Source organism: Filicampus tigris, chromosome 7 (assembly GCF_054856515.1).
Source record: "Filicampus tigris isolate MCC_2025a chromosome 7, RoL_Ftig_1.0, whole genome shotgun sequence".
NCBI classification, from domain to species: domain Eukaryota; kingdom Metazoa; phylum Chordata; class Actinopteri; order Syngnathiformes; family Syngnathidae; genus Filicampus; species Filicampus tigris.
In genome coordinates, this window is record NC_141223.1 from 13,246,304 (window position 1) to 13,273,580 (window position 27,277).

General features: G+C 41.6%; 2 protein-coding genes across 5 annotated transcripts; one reads left to right on the top strand and one right to left on the bottom strand.

The window, feature by feature from the left end:
- Positions 1-253: 253 nt before the first annotated feature.
- Positions 254-10,965, top strand: stoml3a (stomatin (EPB72)-like 3a). Of its 3 annotated transcripts, none has more exons than XM_086035370.1 (8): positions 254-1,029; positions 3,153-3,377; positions 3,553-3,656; positions 3,886-3,958; positions 4,032-4,114; positions 4,978-5,181; positions 5,435-5,569; positions 6,491-10,965. In XM_086035370.1, the coding sequence occupies exons 2-8, from the start codon at positions 3,299-3,301 to the stop codon at positions 6,680-6,682; spliced, it is 870 nt and encodes a 289-aa protein (XP_085891496.1). In that variant the 5' UTR covers positions 254-1,029; positions 3,153-3,298; the 3' UTR covers positions 6,683-10,965. The 3 variants fall into 3 exon arrangements, with proteins under 3 accessions (XP_085891496.1, XP_085891498.1, XP_085891497.1); XM_086035372.1 differs by lacking the exon at positions 254-1,029 and adding an exon at positions 2,677-3,012; XM_086035371.1 differs by lacking the exon at positions 254-1,029 and having other exon boundaries at positions 3,036-3,377.
- On the bottom strand, positions 8,134-26,408 carry mtus2b (microtubule associated tumor suppressor candidate 2b). 2 transcript variants are annotated; one of them, XM_086035363.1, is made up of 14 exons: positions 26,265-26,408; positions 23,722-25,078; positions 23,116-23,293; positions 22,862-23,041; positions 20,948-21,031; positions 18,880-19,049; positions 16,127-16,193; positions 14,889-15,103; positions 13,444-13,549; positions 13,294-13,367; positions 13,027-13,125; positions 11,923-12,042; positions 11,688-11,785; positions 8,134-10,558 (listed from the first exon to the last, which is right to left on the bottom strand). In XM_086035363.1, the coding sequence occupies exons 2-14, from the start codon at positions 24,979-24,981 to the stop codon at positions 10,351-10,353; spliced, it is 2,859 nt and encodes a 952-aa protein (XP_085891489.1). In that variant the 5' UTR covers positions 24,982-25,078; positions 26,265-26,408; the 3' UTR covers positions 8,134-10,350. The 2 variants fall into 2 exon arrangements, with proteins under 2 accessions (XP_085891489.1, XP_085891488.1); XM_086035362.1 differs by having other exon boundaries at positions 11,688-11,788.
- Between the last annotated feature and the right edge of the window lie 869 nt (positions 26,409-27,277).

Here is a 27,277-nt window from a genome sequence, read left to right on the forward strand (position 1 = left end):
TTAGCATTTTAACTTTTATCAATTTGTTTTGGAGAAATAAGTACACAACTAACAAGTTCAGAACCGCCCACAAGGAATGAGGAATTCATATGTGCACTCCTAGTGTTGTCCACTCTAACCTGTAAAAATAATTTAAAAAAATAACAAAACGATCAGCACAATATTTTCTCAGATTCAGAAAACAGGTCAGCCGTGATTGGTCGTTATGAACAGATGTGATGTCATTTTCAGTCGACAGAAGACAAAATGGCCGCCCCCAGAGATGGCTAAAAATGAGTGCATTTTGCTACTTAATTTATATTCCACAAACGGCAAATTAATCAGAATGCCGTGCTTCAACTAGTGAGCCTGCTGGGAACATATTCTTGAAAAAAAATATGTTTGGCTTGACTTGACCGCTTTAAGCTTTAACGTCGACATTGTCAAACTTTGTTCCGACTGTCCGAATCAGCATATTTCATAGCGCTTAGTCCAAAAATTTCCCCCCCTTGTTTTTTTTTTTTACAAAGGCTAAGACTGTTCTCTTCAACATCCTTGACACCGAGATACCTCAAGATGGCGCTTAAGTACTGCTTTTATATTAGAAATGGCTCTTACCTGAGTGTAATGGCAGAAATTCTGTTTTACCATTAGCTTCAATGTTGGTAGTCGAAGGTAGTTTTGACTCGTTCTGAATTGCTTTGAATTACTCACACGGACTCAAAGTTCCTTTTTTAGTTAGTCTGAGGTACGAGGCTGTTCCATAACCATTTTCGGACGCATGAGAAAAGTGAAGTTGAGCTTCGTTGATTGGTCCGAAGTCCACTGGTCGTACCCGTCTGGCTAATTTCATATTGGAGAGTTGATGAAGCTCTTGTAGCCACGCGTTCCACTTTTGTGATAGCTGTTCTGGAATTTCATCATCCCACGAAAGCGCTTCCTTGCACAGCTGTTGCATGATCATCTTGGCTGGGAGGACAACTGGAGCGATGAAACCAAGTGGATCGTAGATCGAGCTTGTGACTGAGAGGATTCCTCCCCTCGCGACGGGTTAGTCCTTTATATTGATTCTGGATTTGAATGAATGTGATTCGATGCACCTTAAGAACCTTTCCACGGGAAGATCGTCGTGGTTCAGATGCAAGTCTTTCAGTCACTTGCTCTCTCGCTGTCTGGAACAGATGCAAGCAGTTTACGACTATTACTGGCCCATTTTGTCAAGCAAAAGCCTCCGTCGGCACACAACGCTGTGAGGTCTTCTCTCGGGTCGATGGCTTGAGCTTCGGTGGCTTCAACTGACTTGAAGCAGTCGTCTACATAAACGTTTCTGAGGACTGCATCCACAACCTCAGGCTGAGCTTGTCTCCGATGTTCAGGTGCTGTCCTATGAAGAGCGAACGTGGCGCAACTCGGTGAGGAGGTGGACGGTCATTTTGTACTCAGCAACATCCTGAGTGAGATCCCCTTCAGGCCACCACAGGAAGCGCATTTTGTTGTGGAACATTCTTTGTGGAAATTGGGATGCTCTTCTGTGTAAACGCTTTGGATGGTTCAACGGAGTGATTCTCTTCCAAGCCACTGATTTCCAAATCAATTATGATCTAGGATTTCATTCGCTTCGTTGCATTGATGGCGTTTAAAATGAGCTCCGTCCTTCTTCCCTGGACATTCGGCCGCTCTCATTCAGCCATTCGTCTCTGTACAAAACAAGTCGGTCAATGAATGCATAAACTTCCACAACTTTGTTACTCCTTTTATTCTTAACTTTGACGGGAACAATAAATAGCGAGCTCACAATTGTCTCCGGCCCCAGTGCGGGCGTGCGTCTCTTCGTATTGGGGAGCGTTTGCACTGGCTTCGTTTTCTTGAGAATTGGGGCCATCGTTTGAGGCAACCTCTTCTGCTTTCTCCTTTCTTTTTTCTTCCTTTACGAAATGCAGCACACTAGGAGGATTTAGAGAACAGTGTCCACACGTCATTTTCTTCTTAGGGTTGAAAGATGGCGCATCGTTATTCGACATTGACGACTGGCTTTGTTCATTATTAACTTGTTTGCCGTTGGTTGTTTTGTTTCAAAGTTTTCTTAAGTGTCCTTCCTTTCAGCCGCTGTGCCGTCTACGTTTCCAAAAAGAGGATCAGACGTAGCATTTGCGTGAAGCTCAATGAAATGTACTGAATCTCTATAAACGTGGCTGGTGTGCCACGGCTAGCTAGGAGATCGTATGCGCGGGATTTCCAACTTCTCCTCATTTGGAATGGCAGTTTGCCGATGATTGACTTCATCGTTGATGGATTTCTTCCATAGAATTCACATCTTCCATAACATTAATACGGCTTATCAGAAAACTCAGTCAAAGCATTTCCCATCTTCTATTTTTATTACCGGCCAATTGCAAGCCTTGTTTATTGAGGCTGCGGCCATTTTTAGTGGGTCTCCATACTTGTTGTGAAGCAGCATCACTGCCCTTTCATAACCGCGCTCAGCGGGCACATTTTGGCAACTCCTCACGAGGCATATCTCGAGTATGCTGTTCGGAGAAATACGGTTTTATCCGCGCTGCTGTCTGACCGAGCATCGATAGCATGATTAAAAGCGCTCACGAAGGATCTGAATTGTAGTGGTTCTCCACTGAACGCTGGCACGTCCCTTTTGTGGAAAGCGAGACAGTTCCTGGTTTTTAATGAGTATTTTAGTCACGTCTGTACGTTGTTGAATGAGACGACACACATCTGCTCACTATTGTTACATCGTGGACTATGATATTGTATTTGTTGTTCATTCATTGGTTCTATTTTGGGCCTTGGTATCTGATTTGTAGTTTTTTGAGAAGGACCCGCTGTATACTAAAACACTGTCTGCTATGCTACTACTACCGCAAGTGCATTAAATCTTTATGATGACAGAATCGATGACAGGATTGAGATGATACTTCAAAGCTTTGGCTCTCACACTGAGCAAAAAAAAAAAAAAAAAATGCAACTAACCGAGGACAGGTTGGAAAAAAAAAAAAACAGTGAATAAACCCGTGAACAGTTGAGTATTCTTATTAACTTATTCACAAGATTGTGTCCATAAGGCTCACGTTACGAGGGCGAAGAGAGACACGAGCGTCCGTGCGCCCACCCCGGGTGTTGAGTTGCACGACACGCGTTGATTATTCATGACCCGGCAGGTGTCGCAGTCACGGGGTGACAACGCGACGGTGTGCCTCGTCGTCGTGGTCCCCTTGGCGCCCGCGAGGACGGACGGGCCCCTCGTCGCCTCAGGCCCTGCCCCTCAGATCCAATACACGCACGCAAAAAGTACACTTGCCCTCCGATGATCTCCACGACGTCCAGCACGGTCGACATGGTGACGCAGGGTAAACTCGAGATCAACTCCACGGACATTGTTGAAGGTGTCGGCTTGATTTTGTTTTCTTCTTTATTAATTACACTATTTTGCCCTGTCTGGACAACACCGGCGTTGTTAGCGACGGTAGTTAAGCATTAGCGATGGTGTCAACATGAAGAGCCTAGCTTTTTGTTTGTCAATAGTAGCCAGTCAAGGTGTTTTCTTGCGTTCCTCCACAGATAAAGCCTCAGGCAGGCTGGGATGCATCGGCAGGATTTTGGTGATCGTATCGCTCCTCTTCATTGGGATCACCTTCCCGTTTACATGTTTTATGTGTTTCAAGGTATGTACACAATGAGATTGTATAAGGATTGTGAGTGGGGGGGTCCTTGGAAAGATGTCTTACTTGTAAGAGGTCTGTCCAAGCACTCAAAATGTTTGAAAACCCCTGGTAGGGGGTACTTTATTAGGTACGCACGAGAGCTGTAAGTAGTCCTTTAAAAAGATTTTTGTAACTCGTAGCGCTGGTTGTACCTGAATACCACCGTAATCGAATTCCTTTCAACACGCAGGTAGTGAAGGAGTACGAACGAGCCGTCATCTTCAGGTTGGGTCGAATCGTTGACAGGAAAGCCAAAGGACCCGGTATGACTCACGAGCCACCCGCCGGGTCAGAGAGTTCCGGAACGTTCTGTATGACAAACGTTGTTTCTTGCAGGGCTTTGCTTTGTTATACCTTGCACGGATAACTTTGTGAAAGTTGACCTGAGAACCGTGTCCTTTGACATCCCACCTCAAGAGGTAACCCACCTTGGAATAATGCGATACTCCGATGTTACGAGCTTACTGTGTGGCTCCGATACCATGATACTAGTACAGTATCTGCCGTACTGTGATGCTGCAATACGGTGATATCGGAATCTACGATACTGTGATGATAAAGTACTGTGATACTATAATACACGATACATTGATACTTGATTCTCCAACACTATCATGATGCAATACTGTTATACAATAATCAGTGAGACAGTGAAGCTATGATACTAAACTTGAGATGCTACAGTCCAAGAGCAATACGAATATGCAATTATTTCCTTGTTACAATAAGAATCCTATTGATTAGGGATCTAACGATCAACCCAAAACCGATTTAAAATCGATTCGCTCTAAATTAATTGACTCGATTAATCGAAAAAACGATTAAAAAATATATATTTTTTCATTTATTTATTTAATTAATCTAGAAAAGGATGTCTTGAAACGTTTTTTTCATTCCAGATGCATAGCACATTTTGAATGTGGAGATCAAATTATGCACTTGTGCCAAACATCATTGCGTATTGCGTTTGTGGAAGGCTGCAGAACCACATCAGTGCACAGAGACAAGCATGGTAGCAATTTTTTAAAAATCGAATCGAAAATCGGGAACTGAAAATCGAATCGAATCGGGCCTTGGGTGAATCGTTACATCCCTACTATTGATGCATTAAGCGTTAGTTTATTTTCTAAAGCAGGACCTTTTGTTTTTGACTGGTATTTGACAGATGGTTTCAGTAACCAGATCACTACAGATTCTTTTAGCCTTCCTCCAGCGTCACACCCAAAAAACATTCAAGGGATTATTTCATTTGTTAAAGCATTTGTCGTTACTACCTGGTCAGATGCTGACTAAGGACTCTGTGACGGTGTGCGTGGACGGCGTGGTGTACTTCCGCATCCATTGTCCCATCTCGTCGGTGGCCAACGTGACCAGAGTGTATACGTCCACGCGGCTGCTGGCTCAGACCACCCTCAGGAATGTGCTGGGCACCAAGAACCTGGCAGAGCTGCTGTCAGACAGGGAGGGCATCTCGCGCAGCATGCAGGTTCTGTGGCAAAAATAGTCAGACTTCAAGTCAGCACCCACTCCCATACTCAAGTTTAATGAGTCAATAAAAGTCAATAACGTGACAATTAATTAGACTCATAGGATGAATAAATATCCATAGATCCGTTTTTAAAGCATACATTTTCTTCCTTTTGATTTGATTGCTTTTCTTTTTCATCAAATGTAGTAGTTATTCCTCAAAGTTGATCTTAAAGATTGTGACCGTGTACCGACATGAACTTGGTCGTTAGGAATCCTTGGACGAAGCAACGGCTTCTTGGGGCATCAAGGTGGAACGAGTGGAGATTAAAGATGTCAAGTTACCTCAGCATCTGCAGAGAGCCATGGCGGCTGAGGCGGAGGCCAGTCGGGAGGCCCGGGCCAAGGTGGACGGCAAGCCTTGCATAATTCCTTCTTTCCGTTTGTAACTGACTAATGAAAGTGACGGATTATTATTATGATTTTTTTTTTTTAATCTAACACCCAAAAAATATTTGGCTCTTATTAATAATACGAAATTGAAAACCAGACCACAGGAGTTTGGTAATAACCATTATTACAATATGACTACGTTAGCTTGTTAGCTGCCCTGACCAAGATCTATCAAACAATCCATCAGTCACATTATATCAAGGACAAATGTGATTAAAGTCTTATTAGAATCGCTTTCATTCAAACTTGGACGAAAATGATCAGTCAATTGCTTTGTCTTTTTTACTCTTGAGTTGTAGTGTGCACGTTAGCATTTAGGGGGACTAAGCCTTGCTCAAATAGGGCACCCAAAAAGGTATGAAATTGGCAATAGCTGCCATAAAATACGGGCAAAGCACTTCCTTTTTAATTAGACCAGAGGTGTCCAACTCCTGCCCTTGATGGCTGTAGAGCTTGCTGATGAGCTGATCATTTGAATCAGGTGTGTTACAGCAGGGAGAGGTGAAAACATGCAATAAAGCTGCCCTCGAGAATCCGAGTTTGACACCTACGAATTAGACAAAGGTATGACCTGACGAAATGAAGCTCACCTCCGTTTACGGATGCTTGGCCACCAGATGGCGCCAAAGCTATACTTGTATACGACATGATTTGTCTGAACACAAAACATATTGCTGGACAAAGGTTTAAAGAGAATTCAAATAAACGTGCTTTTGAAGTAATTTGCCCTAGTCCACGTGTAGTGTTCCGCGTGGACTTAAAGTTCAAAGCACAGTAATGCAGTCGTATATTTGCGATATTGCGTCTTCTGTCATTTTCCCACTCCGCCATAAAACCAAATGACACACCGACTAAACGACGTTTCTTTGTGTCAGATCATCGCTGCCGAGGGTGAGATGAAGGCGTCCCTAGCCCTGAAGGAGGCCTCGATGGTCATGGCCGAGGCTCCGTCCGCCCTGCAGCTGCGCTACCTGCAGACGCTTAACAACATCGCTGCCGAGAAGAACTCTACCATTGTCTTCCCGCTTCCCATCGACATGCTGGGGAGCTGCTTGACGAGGAAGTGAGGAACTTCGCCGTTTAAAGCAACTTTGACCGGGGCCCTGAGCACCATGCAGGTGCAATACTGTTATACAATAATCAGTGAGACAGTGAAGCTATGATACTAAACTTGAGATCCTACAGTCCAAGAGCAATATGAATATGCAATTATTTCCTTGTTACAACAAGAATCCTATTCTCGTTTGTGCTACGTTCGAACAATGAATTGGTTCTTTAGGGGTATTAACCTGGCCAGAAAACGACCAGTTTACAAGCCAACCAGTGTATCCTTAAGTAGTTTCTATGTTTTTTTACAGGCCCCCTACATGACAACTTTGTCTGCCCACTGTAAAGTTGGACATAAAATAAGCCCCTAGCTCACACCAGGTTAATCAGAAAAAGTCTCAAAAGACCTCCGATTTAAACGGAACAGGGAGTCAGATATTTTTGGTTTGAACCAACCATTTTTCTCTGACTCCTACTAGAGAAAGACGTACTGACTGAAATTTGTATTGATCGGTGAAAATTATGCCGGGGCATTTTTCTTCTTCCAAACTTTCCTTGAGTGAATTTTGAGGCGTCGTGTTGGGGGACCTCTAATTATACATACATTTTGACCACAGTAATATAATACTGTATATACAGCGGTTAACTTATGTTTACACATTGCCTATATACTGTCCACGATTAATTCAAATTCAATGATTGCTAATGTTTCGTTTTCCTTTATTTAGAATGAATTAATTGGATTGAGTTCAACTTCAGAGGTTCCATTGTAACTATAAATGCAGATACCCATTTCAATTGCCTACAATAATGACATTCTGCATTGAAAAAATAGTAAATGCTAATTCTACCATAAACACAGACTCATAATTGCGCAAAAAATAGCACCATAATTGGTTTCCATAATATAAAACTTTGCACCAACGTCAAAAGCACTTAAGCATGTTATTATATTATCCGCTGGCGGCCATATTTTTCTGGCTTTTGTTTTGATATGATGCATTATTTTATCTATTTCATAGTTTATACAGGCGGTACGGTGGGCGACTGGTTAGCACGTCCGCCTCACAGTTCAGAGGTCGTGGGTTCGATCCCGGCCCCGGCCTCCCTGTGTGGCGTTTGCATGTTCTCCCCGTGCCTGCGTGGGTTTTCTCCGGGTACTCCGGTTTCCTCCCACATTCCAAAAACATGCATGGTAGGTTAATTGATCACTCTAAATTTCCCCAGGTGTGATTGTGAGTGCGGATGTTTGTTTGTCTCTGTGTGCCCTGCGATTGGCTGGCAACCAATTCGGGGTGTCCCCCGCCTACTGCCCGAAGACAGCTGGGATAGGCTCCAGCACTCCCCGCGACCCTTGTGAGGATAAGCGGTATAGATAATGGATAGTATATACACAATTTTACTGAACTTATATACGTTGGATGAATAAAAAAGCTCATGTAAAAATGTGTATTAAAAAGTTTAGCCACACTTTTCCTGTTGTGATTTAATATTAGAGTACAAATAACAAACATGTACAATGCCGGCGACAACACGAATATTTGCAAACCTCCAAGCTAACACTCGCAGTCTGGCTGGAGGACCAGAAAAAGACAATGACACATGAGCGGTTTTACAAAAAAAATATAAATCACAAAAACGCACGAGGACATGCTTTTACACAACAAATCCTTAAATACAATCTTAAGAAATGTAAACAAAGACTTAAATCGAGGCTGTCGGTGACGGCAGACGAGGAGCTTTCAAAAGATTATTAGGACCACGCTGAGAAGGAAAAAGAGGAAAATGATGAGAAAATTATATTACAAGAAAAAACATCAAAATATTATGAAGTGGAATGTTACTACGTAGGAGGGTCATATTAAAGTCAAAGTCGTAATTTGACTGGTTAACAGAGTGGATATGAACATTTCCACACTGACAAACGCGGCAGGACGACTTCAATTGAAATGCAAGCAATCCAATGCATTGCACAATGCAAAATACATTTTTGCCTGTAATATTACGACTTTACACTTTATGCTGTAAAGGTTAGATTCTCATAATAGCCCAAATTAAGTTCACTAACATGACAAATTTTCATACACAATTGTAAATTTGTAGGTAGGTCAAAATAGTTGTGGAATATTACAACTATTCAAACTAAATTCAATGTACCGGTATTGTTATAATATTGCAGCTTTATTTTTGAAGTATTACTATTATTCTCGTAAACTTGCGTCCGTTGTAATACAATTCTTCTTGCAAACTTACGACTTTACTCTGTCAAAATGATGACTGTTATTCTTATAAGATCGTTGTACATTTTTAATGTTTCTACAGTGGACTCTTGAGTATATATTGATATAGTGGACTTGCTAAACAAAATACAAAAATGCTAAAAAAAAAAATATTTAAAAATATTGCCAAAAAGAAAATCTGCGAATGGGTGAATTTGCGGGTGCCGATCCACGAGTATGTGGGGGTCCACTGTATTAAAATGTAGTCCTAAAATATATCAATACTATGACTCTTTTCATAAATGAGATTGTCTTAATAATGCCGTTGCAACAATAATCTTGTAATATTTCAACTTTGTTCTTGTAAAAACAAGAATTCCTGTTGTAAAAACAAGAATTCCTGTACCATTTCTACTATTTTCATCATATTGTTTTTCTCTTCAGTGTGGTCCTCATATATCTTCAAAGCACATATCAACTCAAAACAACCAAATCAATTTTTTTTGCTAAATTCCCTAAAACATTTCCTTATTTAAAAAGTTGACCGGCCTATTGTAATGGATAAAATTCTCTAACCTGCTTTCATATAGTCATATTTTAAAATATTAATTAAAATTATTTTTTATACAAAATGACTAAACTGTGAGCACAATTTTTTTTTAAAGTAAAAAAGGCATTTAATCGCTTGCCTGCATATTTAAATTATGAAACCAATTATAATTTAAAATCTGATTTTCTTTCAAACTTTGCCTTTTACATTCCATTTTTATGCCCTTTCAATATTAGTATTATTTTACTGAGAATCAAGGACGGCATAATATGTGTGTACAACTTTCCTAAGTTCCATTTGCTGTTCTATGGTTATGATTACAAATTTCTTGGCTTTGCCTTCTTAGGCACCCTTTCCCAAGTCAAAACACAACAAAACATTAAAAATACCCGTGTTCCTGTGGGCATGAGAATGTGGCCTGCAACTGAAGTATTCCTGGTTCCATTCCTGTGGGCGGCGGGGGGATACGGCCCTTGAGCAAGGCACCCATCCGGCCATTCATTTTCTGTACTGCTTGTCATCATTAGGGTCCCAGTTGGATCCGTGAGTAATTGAGGGGTTTTACAGTACGGTAATTGATGCCTCAAGATGGTAGCAAAGGACTACTTTCGTCAAAATGAAGCTCCTCAACTCACTTTAGTGGTTCGTTGGCACCAAGACGCCACCAGATGGAAGCTGCCCTGTTCTCCCTCGGTTGTTATTAATGCTTTGACAAAAGCAAAGTTTGGTCCTTGGAGGAGGTGGCAGGTGGAAGAAAGTTGATGGCAAAGCTTGCGTCATTCAGCACGTCCGTCGTGCTGAATGACAAATGAAGGCAAAATGAGAATGTCTGTGTGTCTTTAGTTCAAGGTGGCGTGTCTTAAAAATTAATCAATAGCACTCCTGAGTGTAGCTTGCAGAAAGTGTCGGGTTGCGGTAGTCACTGGTGGTAGGAGTGCGGGCGGGCGGGCGAGCCAGGCAGAGAGGGCGGCCGGTGGACGGGCGAGCCACTGGGCGACATGCGAGGACTGAGCTCGCCCGTCTGCAGACGCCACAGCAGCTCCTCGTTGGTGCGGCTGAGGCGCTTCTTCTCCGTGCTCTCCTTCTCCACGTGCACCTGCAGGTTGGCGTTCTCTTCTGACAGTTGCCTGCCCACACGCACAAGACGTTAGCGTTAGCATGCACAGCTAACTGCAAACGGGGATTTTGCAAAGACGACGTTTTGTGACCAGAACGACAGGAAGTGAAAACTGAAGGAAATCTGGAGTTGGTTGAATTCATTCTGGTAAAATCCAAAGTATTTGGATTTTTATTATTATTAATTTCTTTTTACACCTTTTTCATAACATAGGACTTTTTTTTTACTTGTACATTTTTCTTTTTCTCCCATTATTACAATTTGTTGTTGTCGTTCAATGTTAGGACATTTTCATAAAAATATGACTTGAAAATGTGAATTTTTTCATAATATCACAAATAAATTCAGCTAATATGTTCATGAAATGACTGCTTTGTTCTCATAGTATTAATACATTTCATAATGTTAACCTATTTTTTCTATCCTTGCTCACTTATGACTTTTTTCTAAATATGCAATTTTTCATTTTTGAAGTACAACGTTCTTCTTGCAAAATTCCAATTTTCTTTTCTGACTAATGCATTATTGTCCTGCCTTTTTCCCCCCTGAAGTCTTTTCAACAATTCTTTGTTGTATATCAGCAACAGGCTTATAATAATTTTGTATTTTTCATTATACAGTAGTTGATTTTTATTTGACTTTTTTTAACTCAGTTTTCATTAGTTTTAGATTTTCAAAAATGCTTAATTTTAGTTGACTTTTTATTAGTTTTAGGGTATATATTTTTAAAAATATATGGAGTATTTGTCGAGTACAAGATTTAAAAAAGGTCACTTAGTATTGTGTAATAAAGTAAAGATAACTGTTTGACCTTCCAGCAATACCAAAATAAATACAATTAAAATGAGCCCTGAAAATGAAAATGTTTTTTGTTTTTTTAAATTGTAGTTGTAGTTATTTTGTTAATTTGCATTAACTATAATAACTAATGAGGACTTAATTATGGTAAAATATTTTTTTCCCCTCTTAATATTAGTACTTGATCGACTTTAGAATTTGACTATTACATTAATACCTAAAGTAGCATAATGTTTAAACTTCAGTTTCTATGAGATTTAGCACAACTTTATTTCCTTAGTTGGCAGGCGGCAGCTGTACATGAGGCCGTTAGCCTTCCGGTCACGTTAGCGCGGGCCCACCTGGACACGGCGAGGTTCTTGTCGATGCGTTCCTTCAGGTCCTCGTTCTGCTGCTGCAACACCTGCACTCGCTCCTCCAGGTGAACGTTCTTTTCAGCCTGCTCAAAGACACAAGGCCAGAGCGTGCGCAACTTTAAATTCTTCAAATTATAACATGTACCTTTCCACGAATAAATAACCACCAAAATGTTTTTTTTTTTTGTGGCGAAAGCAAATCTGAAAATTCAAATCTTACTATTTTCTCCAGCTCGGTAATTTTCAAGTCCTGCTGATGGATTTGTTGGTTCTTCATCTCCAGAACCTCCTTCAGGCTCTTCAGGTCCTCCTCAATGTGTTTGTACGGCGCCAAAGCGTCCTGCACACACCACATCGGCATTGACCCAACGCAGATTTCACTCTAAATCATTTGTCTCGTTTCATTGAAGATTTTTCAAAATTCCACTCCAATCCTGTGGCTGGTGGCAATTAACATTACAATGTGGGTGCCCAACTGACAAACACAGTAAACATTTTTCGACCTCAATTTTTATTTGGATCACTAAACAGGCCTGGATTGGCCATTTGGAGACCTGGACGTTTTCCTGCCAGGCTGGGCCGGTTGGTGGTCTGCAGCGGGCCGGCTTGCAAGGCCAATTCTAACGGCCTGCGGGTTTGTCGTGAACTCATCCAAGAAAGAAGCTGTGGTACTGTTCATTTTCATCTCAAGTCCACCTACACGTTAGATGAACCTAGCAGGCCATCATAATATACTGTATATATACATATATAGCACTGGCTGCATTACCTTTGTTACTTTGGGTATCAGTAAAAGTAGCAATAATTTAATACACGACCAGGAACAACACCACTTTAACTGTATTACTCCCTACTAAATAGCACGTTAAACACAGTCACAAGCATTAATTATAACTGCAGCAAAGCATGCTGGGAATGACACTCAACTTGTTGTGAAGCACCGATGCCAAAACAAAAACTACTAATCTTGTAGAAAAGGCTAAAAAGTCATCTATTCCACAAGTGATTTACTCCGTATTTTGTCGTACTTATTTACAAGTAAGTGATTTATTGTATAATGTTCTTGCATGAGTTCTGTTCAAGAAATGTATGGCACGGTGGCACATGTGATGCAGTCAGACGTCTGAGGGCAACGTGCGCACACTGTTTGTCCGGTGGACGGCGGTGTGCGTGTCAGTATAATTCACGTGCATGCAAACACATTGTTAGCATTAGCCATAGTCTGTTTTTGCCACGATATTTTGTTTTGCCATGAAATGACTCCCAATCCAGCCGCGTCCCTAAAGAAAATGTATTGTTTTGTATTGTATCAATATTCTCTCACCACTATCTGGTCGTCGGTGCTCTTGCGGAGGGCTTCCTCGAAGCGTTTGGCTCGGTCCCTCAGGCTCCTGTTCTGGAAGGTCAGCATGTCCACCTGATCCTGGAGAAGTAAACGCACGCATGAGGACGGTCACATGACCTCAGACCGACACAAGAAGACGTCCCAACCATGGACTGAATACATATGACGTTCAGTCCTTTACTTTGCATTGGAGCTGCCACATCCAATATGGCGACGTCTAGGAATCAAGATGTTTGTTGTTCTAACCTGTAAGGAGAGTCTGATCTTCTCAAACTCCTCCTCCAAAGACTTCCTCTGCTGCTCGTGGGCCATCTTCAAATCTGACACAACACATGTAATGTCTGATTTGTTTTTGTTTGGTGTTGAATGCGTCGAATGCGTGCTGTTGCGGCCTACTTTTCACGGTCCGGGCGTGCTCCTCCCGCAGGGTGGCCAGCGTGTCGTTGTGGGTCGCCTCCATTTCCACCAGGGAGGCCTCGTGGTTCTCATTCATCTCCTCCATCTGGTGCGAGGGGCACAATTGTCATGAATAATCACGAAATTGCAAATATATTAGGACCCAGGAGCGCGCAGAGGGCGGGCATCCGCCATGGGGGGGGGAGGGGTCGGGGGGACTGACGGGCTGTGGCAGCCATTGGAAATAGCTGAATGCATATTGTTGGAATCTACTTCCAGAACGGTAGCGTTTTACATTTGTATTATGCAGCACTTACTTTTGTAGTTTAGTAGTATTTTTTGACCCTCAAAGGCTGCTGTACAGTAATAGGAAGCGAACTCCGCTTTAAATTGTATAAAAATATATTTGTTCGATATCTGATGTGGGGAAAAAAAAATGCATCAGCAAAAACAGACCCATGCGACAAAGACTTCTCGGTAACTTCGGCGAAAAACACAGCTTAATTTAGTTGAGCCAACAAAAATCTTCACTCAGTCAAGCTATATCATATGAGCATAAATCCTTTACCCCAATTACTACTTTCCTACTAGCCTAGGCCATCTTGTGGCATCGTAATACAAAAAGAACACCAAAAAAATTCAAATATATTTGTTTTTTTTGTGAATAGATAAAGATTGGTTAAAACAGTGCTGAACCTCATTTATTTTTTGTTAGATGTCCCCGCCCCCAGGAAGAAAACATTTTGCCCCCTTGAATTCTCCACAGCAACTATAAATAGTATCATTAGTCTATAAAATTGCTGTTAGTGCACCTCTGCAGACAAGCTAATGTAACAGGGTAAAAAAATAACCTTTGGAAATACTGTACGATATTATAATATACCTGAATACCTGACATCTTTTATTATATCGTCCATAATCAAAGGGTGGAACAAACATTTTTGTGTTGCCCTACTTCATTAAGTAGGAATGTGGCACTGCCTCTTAAATTGTGCTCATGCCTTTGACACTCCCCTTTTTCTGTTGACGTACATGGGGAGGTATGCATCTTTAGAGCGAGCTGGAGAAACCTTTGTTTTCATATACTAGTTCAAGTCTTTTAATACAATGCTGTGCCATCTAACTTTTGCAGATGCACGCTATATCAGCATATTTGGCGAGAGGTCATTTTTTCTGCAGTTATCGTCAGGTTTTGTGATTGAGACGGTTAAACGCGAGCAACCCGGGGAACCTACCCTGATAATGACAGTGCCACTGTCACCTACACTTTCATTCTATTAGTGATATAAACGGTGAATTCATCCATATCAGCAGTGCATGAGCTATGCAATGGTGACTTGATATAATGGTGAAATGTATATTTTAATGAGAGGAAATGCGACCTCGTAATATTGTACGGACTTTGTGAAAAGATGCAGTGGCACAATTGCGTCGCGTGTCGTCACCTGTTCCTGCTGCTGCACCCTGAGGTCGTCCAGTTGGGCACGCTGGAGGGCCCTCAGGCCGCACGTATCGGCCGAGTGCTGCGCCCTCAGCCGCTCCTCCAGCGCTCCCAGCTGGACCTGCTGCTCGGCTCGCAGGCCCCTGAGCTCCGCCTCGAAACGCCGCTCCAGCTCCTGCTTCTCCCGCTGCAGCTGCTCCCAGTGGGACACACTGAAAGCTACAGTCACACATCAGTTATCATCTCGCTTTACTGGCCGTAAAAGTTGAAATCGTTCAAGTGTCATAACTGAACAGATTTGGCTGCAGCCATAAAACTTTGAATCGCACCTCTGCAAAATGAAAAAGGAAATTAGCAGTCCCGTTCTCAGTGGCCCAATTATACCGCACAAAATAAATCACAACAATGGCCAAATACGACTCCTCCTAGTGGCTGAGAGTAGCATAGGTGATGACATCAGACCGATCTGATTAGATGCTAAGTAAATGTTGGAAGAGAGGCCATGACTTCTTTTTTTGCGTAGAAGCGGTGGTGTTCTACGAATAACGGGGCATAGATTACCCCTCAAAAAAAATCCACAAATAGGGGAATTTGCAAATGCCGAACTGCCAATATGCTGGTTTCATCTGTAAAGATAAAGTATACAATAAAAAGGTTTTTTTTTTTAATTAATGCTGTCAAGCAATTGCATTTTTTAAAATAATTAATCGCTAAATTTTCCATAATTAATCGTATTTTTCAACCGCAATTGTTTACGAAGCTTGGAACTGATATTTACTTGAGTAAAATCTTGGAAAATTCATGTGGAAAAAAAATAAAAGCATATTTTGATTCAAACTAATAGCTTTCTTTGATCCTTGAATACAATTCTTTTCCTGTAAAATACAACAGTTGAACGATACACCAAAGACGTATATAATTGATATGATATATGAATTTGGCTTTGCAAAGTGAGCAAATTATTTAGGTTTTCCTCCAATGAGCCATCGAGCAACTTCTTTTTTTTAATGCATTATAACATTTCAATTCATCTCCATAGTTAACGCTTTAAGTTTGTCAGCCCTAAAAAAAAAAGGAAAAAAAAAAAGGCAAAAGGTAAAAATCAATTATGACATCAAGGTATCATATACAGTAAATCTCCATCTGGAGCTCCATACAGTAGGTATAATGTGGACGAAAGGATTCAAAAAAAGAAATAAATGATGACAAAAGATAGCATATGACATTCTCCCACTCACTTACCCACTTCATCCCTGATCCTGGCAAGCTCCTGGGACAGTTCCCCTTCTCTCACAGCTGCACTCTCGCTCTGCAACACAGCACACGCGGTACGTTTTTATTGATTTATTCCTGACGCCATCTGAAATAACGTCCCAGACATTTTCAAGTCCAGCTTATGACCTCATAGGGGCTATATTGGTTTCTTACTCATCATCATCATCGAAGCCCCCGCGCTCCCACCCTGGCAGTCCCGCCCTGCCTCCCGCTGACTCTGCTTTCCGGAGAGTCATGTGACCTCCATCTTGATCCTCCCCGTCCGTCCTCACCATGGCAACATCATCCTTTTACAAGGCCACGGTGACTATTGATTTCTTTGTGAATGAATGAATGACAGCTTGGAAGGACTTTTTGCTTGATAATGCGGATGATACAAACACTAAAAGCTCCGATAACCTGTCAGTGAACTGTGGTAAGTGCTGCGGTGCCGCTGTGATGCACTTTGGCACCGAAACACTCAACGTGGCTCATTTCATTAACCCTCCTGTTACATTGCAGGCCAAATTCATGATTTTAACGTTAGGTTTTTTTTTTCCTTATAAAAAACTTAAAATACACTTCAACGGGTCATGGTTCCTTTGACATAATGGGAAAATTGAGTTTATAATGATTTTTCTAACACTTTCAGATAATTAAACATGCCATGGGTCAAATTGACCTACTGGAATTATTGCTGTGCCCGAGAAACTAATGAAGGTTAGCCATACATCAAAAGCGGGGAATATTATAATAATTGTAATAAATGTTTTTCAGGAATTTTGTATGACAAAGGACAAGTAACAGAAGGTAAAGACGTTATTACAAAACTGCTGCTAACTTGCTAAACAGATGCTTTAATAACTCTCCCATTTTGCTGCTAATATAATCCTGATTTTTAGATATCGATGAACATACGGGTGTGGCGGAATACAATTTCTGTCAATAAAAACATTCCCCTTACCCTCCTCTTATGTTGCCAGTCACAGTGACCTGTTTATTTTTTAAGCCTTCAAAAATATTTTTAATGAGGAAAAAATGGCAAAAACCTCTTATTCTGCCCTATTATTGTTTTTTGTTTTTGTAATGCATTTTTAAAATACTTTTACATTTCCAAACACTCATCTTCCTTCTCTGTTATCTTACAGGGCAAATTGACCTGCTTTAAAGTTTTTAATAAAAACAAATCTTGAAAAATGTTAAGAAATTTTGGAAATAAAACTTTCGCTGATGGCCTGATTTTGTACTTTTTTAAATTGTATTCGTTTTTTTTTTTGTTTTTTTTTAACTTTTTATTAAATATGTTCACATTATTTTTTAATTCCAAAACACACCGAATACATGGTATATCAAATTACATTGCTTTGGCAGTGACAACGGGCTAAAAGCTGGGCAGAAATGTCCAATTCATACAATTCCTTTCTTTGCAAATATTATAAATTCATCCCCACTATACTCCAAATATGCCATACACACAGGCACGCACACACATTCTTTTACCTCAATTTAACACACAAACACAAAGCTTTGGTGAGTGTTTCCAATCCAATTGTCTTAACAGGAGGGTTAAAACTCATTAGCATAACTTCATTTAAGAGCTAGTACAGCAGCAATCCAGCAAACCGGACCGTCGAGAAAGACGAGTAAGGCTTCGAATCGGCACATTCGTTAAAAAAAACAACAACAAAAGCATGCACACACACACACACACGCAAACGCAATCGCACATGTGTCAAGGGATTTTCCACCTGCCGGCTTTACCGTGCCCTCCAGACAAGGCAGCTGAGAAGAGCGATGGCCCATACACGCTAGCAGACTGCAGCATCCCGCGGCCGGCAGGAAGATGCAGAATGAGGAGGAGGCGGAGGGGAAAGAGGAGGTGGAGGGAGGGTAAGCCTCACCTCATCTGCTAGCGTCTGCAACAAAGACTGGGTAGTCCCGACCCGACGCAACAGAGCACGCCCAGTCCTCCTTTCCTTAACCCTTTAAACGCCCACTAAATAAGCTACGGATTGCAAAAGCACAAACATACATGTACGAGCAGCCATTCATTTGCATCTACAAGGGATGAATGAAATAAAACAGTGGTTTGAACTGCTTACTCCAAATACTACCTAAAAAAAAAAACACTAAGAAAGTACCACTATAAATGCCAATATTAAAACACAGTTGCATAGTAGGCCTAGGTGTCCCTCTAAAACAAACAAGGCAAAGGCTTTACAATCGACCCCCGTTATTCGTGGGGAATGGGGACAGAACAGTGAAAATCATGACACCCTCTTATAACTGCCATGAAAAAAAAAATCTGTTGAAAAAAATGTAAAAAAAAGGTGGGAGAGCGAGTTAAAAAAAAAAAAAAACGTTTTCCAGGTCGGTTAAAAAAAAAGGTGACTGTATTCCTACAAAGTATGCACACACCGTTTGAACACATAATTCATTGATTCTTCACATGGCCGTGGTGTTAGCAACAATTAGTGTTTGCTAACTGTCGTCAGCGGCACTAACAGCGTACTCAAATGTTCGGCAAAGACGTCAACGAATGAATTCGTCCATTGTCCAGTCCATCGTTTGTTTAAATGTGCTCTGGCATTGACTGGCGACCAGTCCAGGGTGAACCCAGTTTCTTTTGCTCCCACTCAGCTGGGATAGACTGCAGCTCAGAGGACAAGCACCATAGAAAATGGATGTACCTATGCAAAGTTGGGCGTGGCACCCGCCGCCATCTTGCGTGTGGCACGTACCTTGTGACAAAAGTGCTGCGTGGTGATGGAGAAGACGCTCATGCACAGCGAGGCCTTCTTGAGCTGCGCTTGTAGGCTATGCAGCTGGCGGGCCTGCTGCTCGCAGCGCTCCCTCAACAGCTTGATGAGCGCCCGGTCCACTTCCTGTGACGACCCGGACCGCCCTCGTACTGCAGCAATGTACAGGACGTAGAAATGATTTCATGTGTTAGGCCAAGGATTCACAATCACTGCCGCTGTGAGAGATCCTCAGATGTGCTATGGGAAATTATCCCATTTATTACAAATCATGTAAGTTCATTCTATGTCAGCATTGATAGTGACAGTGTATACTTGGCAAAGTGTGACAACGTATAGTGGCAGAACAATTAACCCATTCAGTGCCAGACATTTTCAGACCTTATTTTATCTTAACGTTTGAAAAATATTTAAAAATATACAAATAAATTCCTGGGATTGAATGGCTGGACTGTGAAAAGACAAATAAATATGTCCTTGGCACCGAATGAGTTAAATTCTCTTCCACTAGATGGCAGAGGATACATTTCATCTAATCTATTGACTCGTTAAAGAGATCATCCACCCGGGATGGTGCAGTTTTCAATAACAAGCTAATGTATTTTTTAATCAGGGAAATGATGTTAGAGTGCCTTTTCAATTTTATCAATTAATTTTTGGTGAAATCAATATAAAACTAATGACCTTAAAACCGCTCACAAGAAATAAGGAATATGGCCACGCCCCCCTTCCTCCCTCCTCCACAATTTGTCCATTCGAAGTCATTGTAATTACGTCGCTAATGATGCCAAAGTAACGGGACCAACCGGCCCCAAAATGTACGAGGACATCTCCACTAAGGCCCACTTCAACCTCTGAAAACAACACAAAATGATTAGCCCTTCCGTGGCTGGTTTAAAAGAGGATCAGGAAATGAGCAGCTTACGTGCCGTCTCTATCATGTCTTGTCTGTTTCCTTTAATAAGTCACCAAAATGCGCAAACACAATACGTTCCAAGAGGTGTTTCGTAAGGTTAATTGTTACTAGGTCGTTATATATTATTTATCTTGACATACTTTTTTTTCACCAAAGCCACTTATCCGAAAATGATGCGTCGGATGCGCCACACTCAGGGCTCCGGCCTCCCTGTGTGGAGTGTGCATGTTCTCCCCGTGCCTGCGTGGGTTTTCTCCGGGTACTCCGGTTTCCTCCCTCATTCCATAAACATGCATGGTAAGTTGATTGGACTCTCTACATTGCCCCTGGGTGTGATTGTGAGTGCGGACGTTTGTCTCTGTGTGCCCTGCGATTGGCTGGCAACCAATTCAGGGTGTCCACCGCCTACTGCCCGAAGACAGCTGGAATAGGCTCCAGCACGCCCCGCGACCCTTGTGAGGAGAAGCGGTATCGATAATGGATGGATGGATGGATGGATTCACCGATTACAGCATGTGTTAAAAGTGTTACATCATTCTATTTCTAAAACACAACACTCTACCAAAGGGTTGCTGCTGGCAATGCATTAATTTTGGACGCATCGATGGTCTTTAAACTAATTAACTGGTTAATATGCAGTATTAATAAATCTCATTAAAGGGTAAAATGTACAATTTAATCTATTGTAATCTATGTTGACCTACTGTACACTATTTGTACCTAACCCAACACAATCTAAAGGAATCTCAAATGACATCAAAATGTGTGACCACAAAGCCTATTTTCAGTCATTGATGTACCGTACTTGTCCTCTTTTAGGATTCCGTGCGTGTTACTGTTAGCGCTGTAAAGGCTGACGTGTGCTGCGCTCAAGTCATGCAGCAGGATGACTGTCGCTGCCGGAGTCAGTTGCTATGGCAACAGCGGACGGGTGGGCTGGCTCTGGTAATAAAGTGCATGCCGAAGATGGATGATGATGTAAAAACTAGCTATGAGTCACATGCACGGACCATCGCCTCCTTCCCCCCCACAATACTTGTTACAAACAGTAAATGCTGCACACACACACACAAACACAAGAACACACACGCGCAGACACACGTTGTAAATACAACGTAATCTGCAGGGACTCACCAGGGGATTGTGGCTTGGGCGAGACCACTGCACATTTTTTAGGGGAGGACGCCTCAGACTCCTTCAATGTCTCTTTTCTCCAAGCTGTGATGTGAACAAACATGTAATTGACACAAATCCATGACTTTTGAGGTTTTACAATGGAAATTGGCATTTTAAATTCTAACAGAATAAGATTCAGAGGTGGAGAAAATAGCTTTAAACTGATTTACATTTATTTCTAATGTGATATAATCAAAAAAGTTGTTACACCATTTCTGACCACTAAGGGGTGCAAATTCGCAAACACTCCATTGTTGTAATGAAAGGTTTATACTGTACTGTACTGTATATCATATTCTCATATTTATATGGATGATATCATAGCGATTACTGTACATGAATTCACTAATGTTCAGTTTAAGGTTGGCACACATTTAATCTATGATATCATAATTTTAGGACTAGTCACAAGTGCTACTTTCTCATAGTAATAATAACAACAATGTATATCAGTCAACGCTGCTGGCTGGATGTTTTTCACCAAAATTCACCAGTAAGAGAACAAAAACATCTTAATTATTCATCACATCTGTCACGATTCATTAGCAAGAAAATGTTCAATTATTAACAAAGTCATAAAACGCTGGAGGCCCAACCTGTGCTGCCTGCAACAATCCAGCAGGGAGCGTGCTGTGCAGACGGGATTTTTTTTTCTTCTGCTCCGTGTAATTGGAAGTGAGATGAGGGCCTTGTAATGGAGTCGACTGGACAAGCGGAACATGCTGCAGTCGTTTTTTTTTTTTAAGTAATGAATTATTGTCTATGCCCATTCCCTGAAAATAATCCTTTGTTGTCCCGATTACACTCCAAATTTTGCTGGACTGCACTGATTTAAAGCAGCCCAAAGGCCTACTATCAATAGTTAGAAGATTTGTGAGAAAAACTGGGGCAGTTTTCACTGTTTCCTTTTGACCCACTTTTATATTTAATAGAGTGCGGATTCAATTTATGAACATTTGGTGCAAGCATAGCATCTTGGGATAAGATAAATTGGCTAAACATCAAATGTATAGTTTGACATGAACAAACTATCGGTTGATATTTGCAAAACCTAAGCTTTACTTGTACTTTATTTGCCAAAATTTATTTAACAATTGATATAGCTATAACATTAATTGACAGCTACTATCAGCATTAAATATAGCTCTAACGTGAGATAAATTGAACAGCATCAACATTGATAGTGTCAGATGAGCTCAAACTAGCATTTGCTTTATGCCATGAATTATATTTGCATACTACTATCAACGTTAGCAGTTGTTCGATACATGTTGAAATTGACTAAAGCAATAGAATAATTTGTTAGCTACTACGATTCTGACAAGCTGTGACACTAAGTGTTAGCTTTCGTCAACATATCTATACCAGCTTAGCATTTGTTATCGTTAGCTAATCAAAGGTGTGACTCAAAGATGAGAGAGACAACGACAATAACGTTTTTTGTCCGTCGTTATAAAACCCACAAAGACAGGAAATCGTTAACTTCACAGTTTAGCTAACGATGTGTTAGTACAGCTAATAATGCAAGTAGATGGATGGCAAAGTGGCTACTGTGCAAATACATTTTGTGCCTGGCCAAAACTGTATGACTTGAGTTGAGGCTTGCCGGACCAAAGTAATGATGACTACTCTAGTTTGCGTGAAATTAAGTGGGACTTGACTTGACTTGTTAGAATTAAATTAAAGAATCAATTACAAGGTTAAGACTTGAGACTGGCACATGTGTGACTTACTTTAACCGCTGGCTAATAATAGCTAAAGCTAAAGATCTAACCTTAGCTAAAATCAACAAAAGCTAAAAACACATCATTATTCCGTTATACAGTTAAGATCCTCATAAATTTGGCAGTTTTTAATCGGATATAAACTTACTCTGTGAAATTCGGCATGTATTGCTGTCGTTGGACATGGACGACAAGCTCCTCATGATGCCTGTGGTGGTCACCCTGGCAGGAGGAACGGCGGAGAATCCCGGAGGACGAAGACCAGACTGGCCTGATTTAAGCAGGAGGTTCCTGGGGGAGGTTTCTGGACCTAATCTCCGTTGTTCCTCTATAAAGGCAGATGACAAAAATGATTAAAGTATCAGCGGGTGAGCAACCAAAGACACCTTGAAGGCCTCTCACCTGTAGATTCGTGGTAGCTGTGAGCTCCGGGTTGGCAGAGCACTGCCGGCGATGACTTTTGACTGGGTTGCTGAACTCGTGTTTTGGCTGTGGGTTGTTTAGTGACAGCACCCAGCCCCAGCTGAGGCCTCGCACATCTGGGGGAGCGGTTGACGCTGGCTCCGTCTTGAGAGGTGTGCTGCCGAAGGTGAGTTTAAGACATCAGTCCTCTATCAGCGCCGCAGTTTAGGTGGTGTAGTATAGTCAAGGTTCGAGTTACAGTAAACCATGATCCCAACCTTATCACCTCCTCACCCCTCTATTGACAAGTTTGCCAATCCAACAATCTCACCATCACCCTTGTCAACAATTCACATAACTACCACTCATTGACAATTTTCTGGAACAACCAAATCACACCCGTTGTCAAGTTTGCTGAAAAAAAATACGATTGCACCCTCACCAAATAAATGACTGCAGAAATTGTACTTACACTCATCAGCAGTTATAACCACGATCATGATCAAGTTATAACTCAAATCCTGAGTGGAATGATTCTTACCTGTTTGATTTGAGGAACAAGGCGGTCTAGCCCAAACCCTGACTGATTTTTAAACAAGGTCTTACCTCCTGAGGACATTTCCCGGGAATGTCCTCATGATGACCACTGCTGGCTCCCGGTTTCAACCCAGAGGAACAATTTCCAGACATGTCCTGCTTGTACTTGTCAAGGACAGAGGGGCCAAGCACCGGTGAGCCTTTAGACAGAGGTCCGACCTTCACATCGACATGAGCTGGCATACTGGAGTAGTAGGACTGTTTAGAGTGCTGCGTGGTGCCATCAAGTGGCGTGTCGATCCCTTGTAATTTTCCTTGAGGACTCTTGCGAACGCAGGTGATGATTTTTGGACGGACATTTTTGGGCTTGGGCGGAGAAGAGGACCTCTTGGCATCAAAGTCTTTCTGCAGAGGAGCAACAGGTTTGGGGATCCCACTACCCAAACTGGTCTTAGCCGCACGGGTGCTCTGCCCCTTGGCCGGAGAGGCAGGGGCTTGCTTCCTGGGCGACGCCGGTGTCACCGGGCGACTTGAGCTTCCCCACGGCTTCCTTCTCTCCAGACTGGAGGGACAGGAGATGTTGTCAAAGGAGATCTTTGCGGAATTTTTGGTGTAATTTTCAAAGGACAACTGCTTCTTGAAGGCGTGCTCAAAAGACTGTTGCTTCTTGAAGCTCCTCTCGAAGGAATTCTGTTTTCTCAAGGAATTATCAAAGGAGCCTTGTTTCTTGGCGACTTTGGTCTGCGTCACTTTCGTTTTGCGAGGGCTCCCGCTCTCGTCCGCTTGTGTACTTTTATCACTTGTAATGTTTCTAGCGGGTGACATCTTGTGATTGGCACATCCCTTCATGGCTTTATTCTTCTGGTTATTGTTATTGTTGTGCTCATGGGCTTCTGACGCGAGATCCTTGGTGGAGTTCAAGTTGAGATCCACCCAGGACTCAAGAATTTTCTCTACATTTTCTGTCCGAGAAGGCAAAGTCCTGCCCTGGTTGTCCACATCAGTCTTCATTGCTGGATCTTCGGCAGTCCTGCTGCTAGACGGCGGCTGATGCTTGCTGCGCTCCGTCAGTCCAACAAAATCCTCTCCGTCTTCCACCAGGTAGGCCTCCAGCTCCTGACACTCCAGCATTTCGAACTCTGCCAGCTCGGGGTCGTCACACTGGGAGTCCGCTTCCCAGATGACCACCTTGTCACGCTCGGACACATCGTTTCGGGCTGACCCGCTTCCTCCGCCACCCTCATCTGCCCTGATGTCGTTGGCGTTCCCATCTGCCGGCATTTCCTTCGCCACGCTGTTGTTCCGCAACGGCACTTCTCTCTCGCACATCACGGACTTAACTGTTAGTCCGCCTAAGGAAGGGCAGGTTTACTTCTCTGTGGTTGCAATCAGTTGAGGGACCATCATTCCAGCTCAGCACCTGATCCTGTAAAAAGAGTAACAGTTACCTGCTATTGCACAATTTGTGATATTGCCCTTTAATCATGAATCGATGGTCTCAAGCGTGCTGCCAAATTATAATCTTTTACACAGGTTGCAAAAACTCTAATTTTGCCTTTCACGTAAACCTATGAACCAAGATAGAAACATATCTAATGGGGTGTGTCGTCAAATGTTCTGTCACACTTTTGAGATTTTTCCCTTAAATTAATCCATTAAGTGCACAGCCACAGACACAACCAAATAAACAAATGCACCTCATAAGTGCCCATAGAGTGTGGTATTCACTTATCTGGGTTTGCGCATTTCATGATTTTCCCCTTTCATTCCACTGTGGGACACCAATACGCATTTAGAAATCCTTATACACACACACTGGCTCATGTTTATTATGGTTGATGCTCGGCGGGAGAAGATAACAGCTCTGATGTGACGCTTTCACAGCACCTGGGAGACGCGGGAAATTTATGTTCTAATCTACACGCTTCCCCCCGACACATTTCCACCGACACCGCACCTCCCCCTCCCGGCCCTTTATTGTTAGGCAGGTCATATACCTGTCTGCTAAAAATGTCCTCTTTCCAGCTCTCCTTATGCACCCTGAGAGCTTCTTCCAGCATCTTTGTGCAATGAAAATGATCACTGCAAAAAATTGAATTTAAGGATGATTTAGTGGCTTCACATAAGCCTGGAATCCTCATGAAATATTGATTGAAATGGAGGAAACACTTTGGCTTTTAATGCTTCGATGGCCTCACCTTCTTCACGTCAGCCTGCAGCAGAAGTAGGCTAAATATGCATATTCCTATTATCATTGTTATTTATTCTTTATTTTTCTACAAAAAGCCCAAAATAGACAATTTTCATGTAAGCACAAGTCACTTTGTAATCTATTTCCCCAATGTTTTTTTTTTACATAAAAATATATTTTAAAACAGTGTTATGCAATACTGTATATATATATATATATATATATATATATATATATATATATATATATATATATATATATATATATATATATATATATATATATATATATATATATATATATATATATATATATACACCACACACGCGCACACACGCCCATATTATTAAGGTGAGACGAGCTACCTTTGCAGAAGCAACATGCACACCACCATCATCCTCATCCTCATCCTCATCCTCACCTGCAAGTTCACTTGAAATCCTTATTTCAGCAATAGTAAATCTTCATGGTCAACATGAAAAGTTCTCACCGAGCATCTCGACGAAAAGCATCAGTTGATCATAATCGTGAGGAGGATGAAGACAGTCTGCGAAATCCCGCGGAAAAAAACAGGCAGGGAGGAAGGGGGATGCAACGCCCACGTTCTCGCGTGTGCCTCCTGGTGCTCATTTGTGGAAATACAATTTCCTGCACATAACGTAAGAATCAGTCACTAAATTGCTCAGATTTGGTGTTCATTTATTTTTAGTGATCTCACATTAGTCAAAAAAGTGAAGCAGCTGTGCACCGCTGCAAATCAAGTTGTGTACTTTTTTTTTAAAATATACACTATGCTCACATCATATCATTCTCAACTTGTGTAGACAACAAATGTGCATTTAAGTCATTTGTGCACGAGGCTAACAAGTTTGAATTCATATTGAATACATGCATCAAAAATATTGTATGTATGAAGACAGGTGATAAACAGATTCAAGAGGTTAAAAGCAGAAAAAAACATAAGGCAGGTGTTCCAAAGTGTTATTATGGCTGCTAGTCAAGATGTTCAGGGTTCAAATCTGGGCTATGACCTTCCTTGAGTGGATGTTCTTTGTTTCAGTGAGGTTTCTCCAGCTTCCTCCCACATTCCAAACATGTTAGGTTCAATGGAGATGCTACATTCATCCAAATGTGAATGCTTTACTGGCAACCAGTTCAGGGTAGATGGTTTGGTGGAAAATTTGCCTATACTGTTTCATATTGAATACAGAGTGGCGATTAAACAAACTTGTGATGTGATGGCACTTTACTACTTTCTGAGTTTTTTTTTTTTTTTTTTTTTTACCAAGTAGGCGCAAAGGAGTGCTCTGCTCCAACTAAGTCTCCCTAGCAACATGTGACTGGCAGCTCACAGCCAAGTGTCTATATCCATGTTGCATGTAACAAATAAGACAATACAAAAATTCTAGGTAAAAATAGTCAATAAAAGGAAAG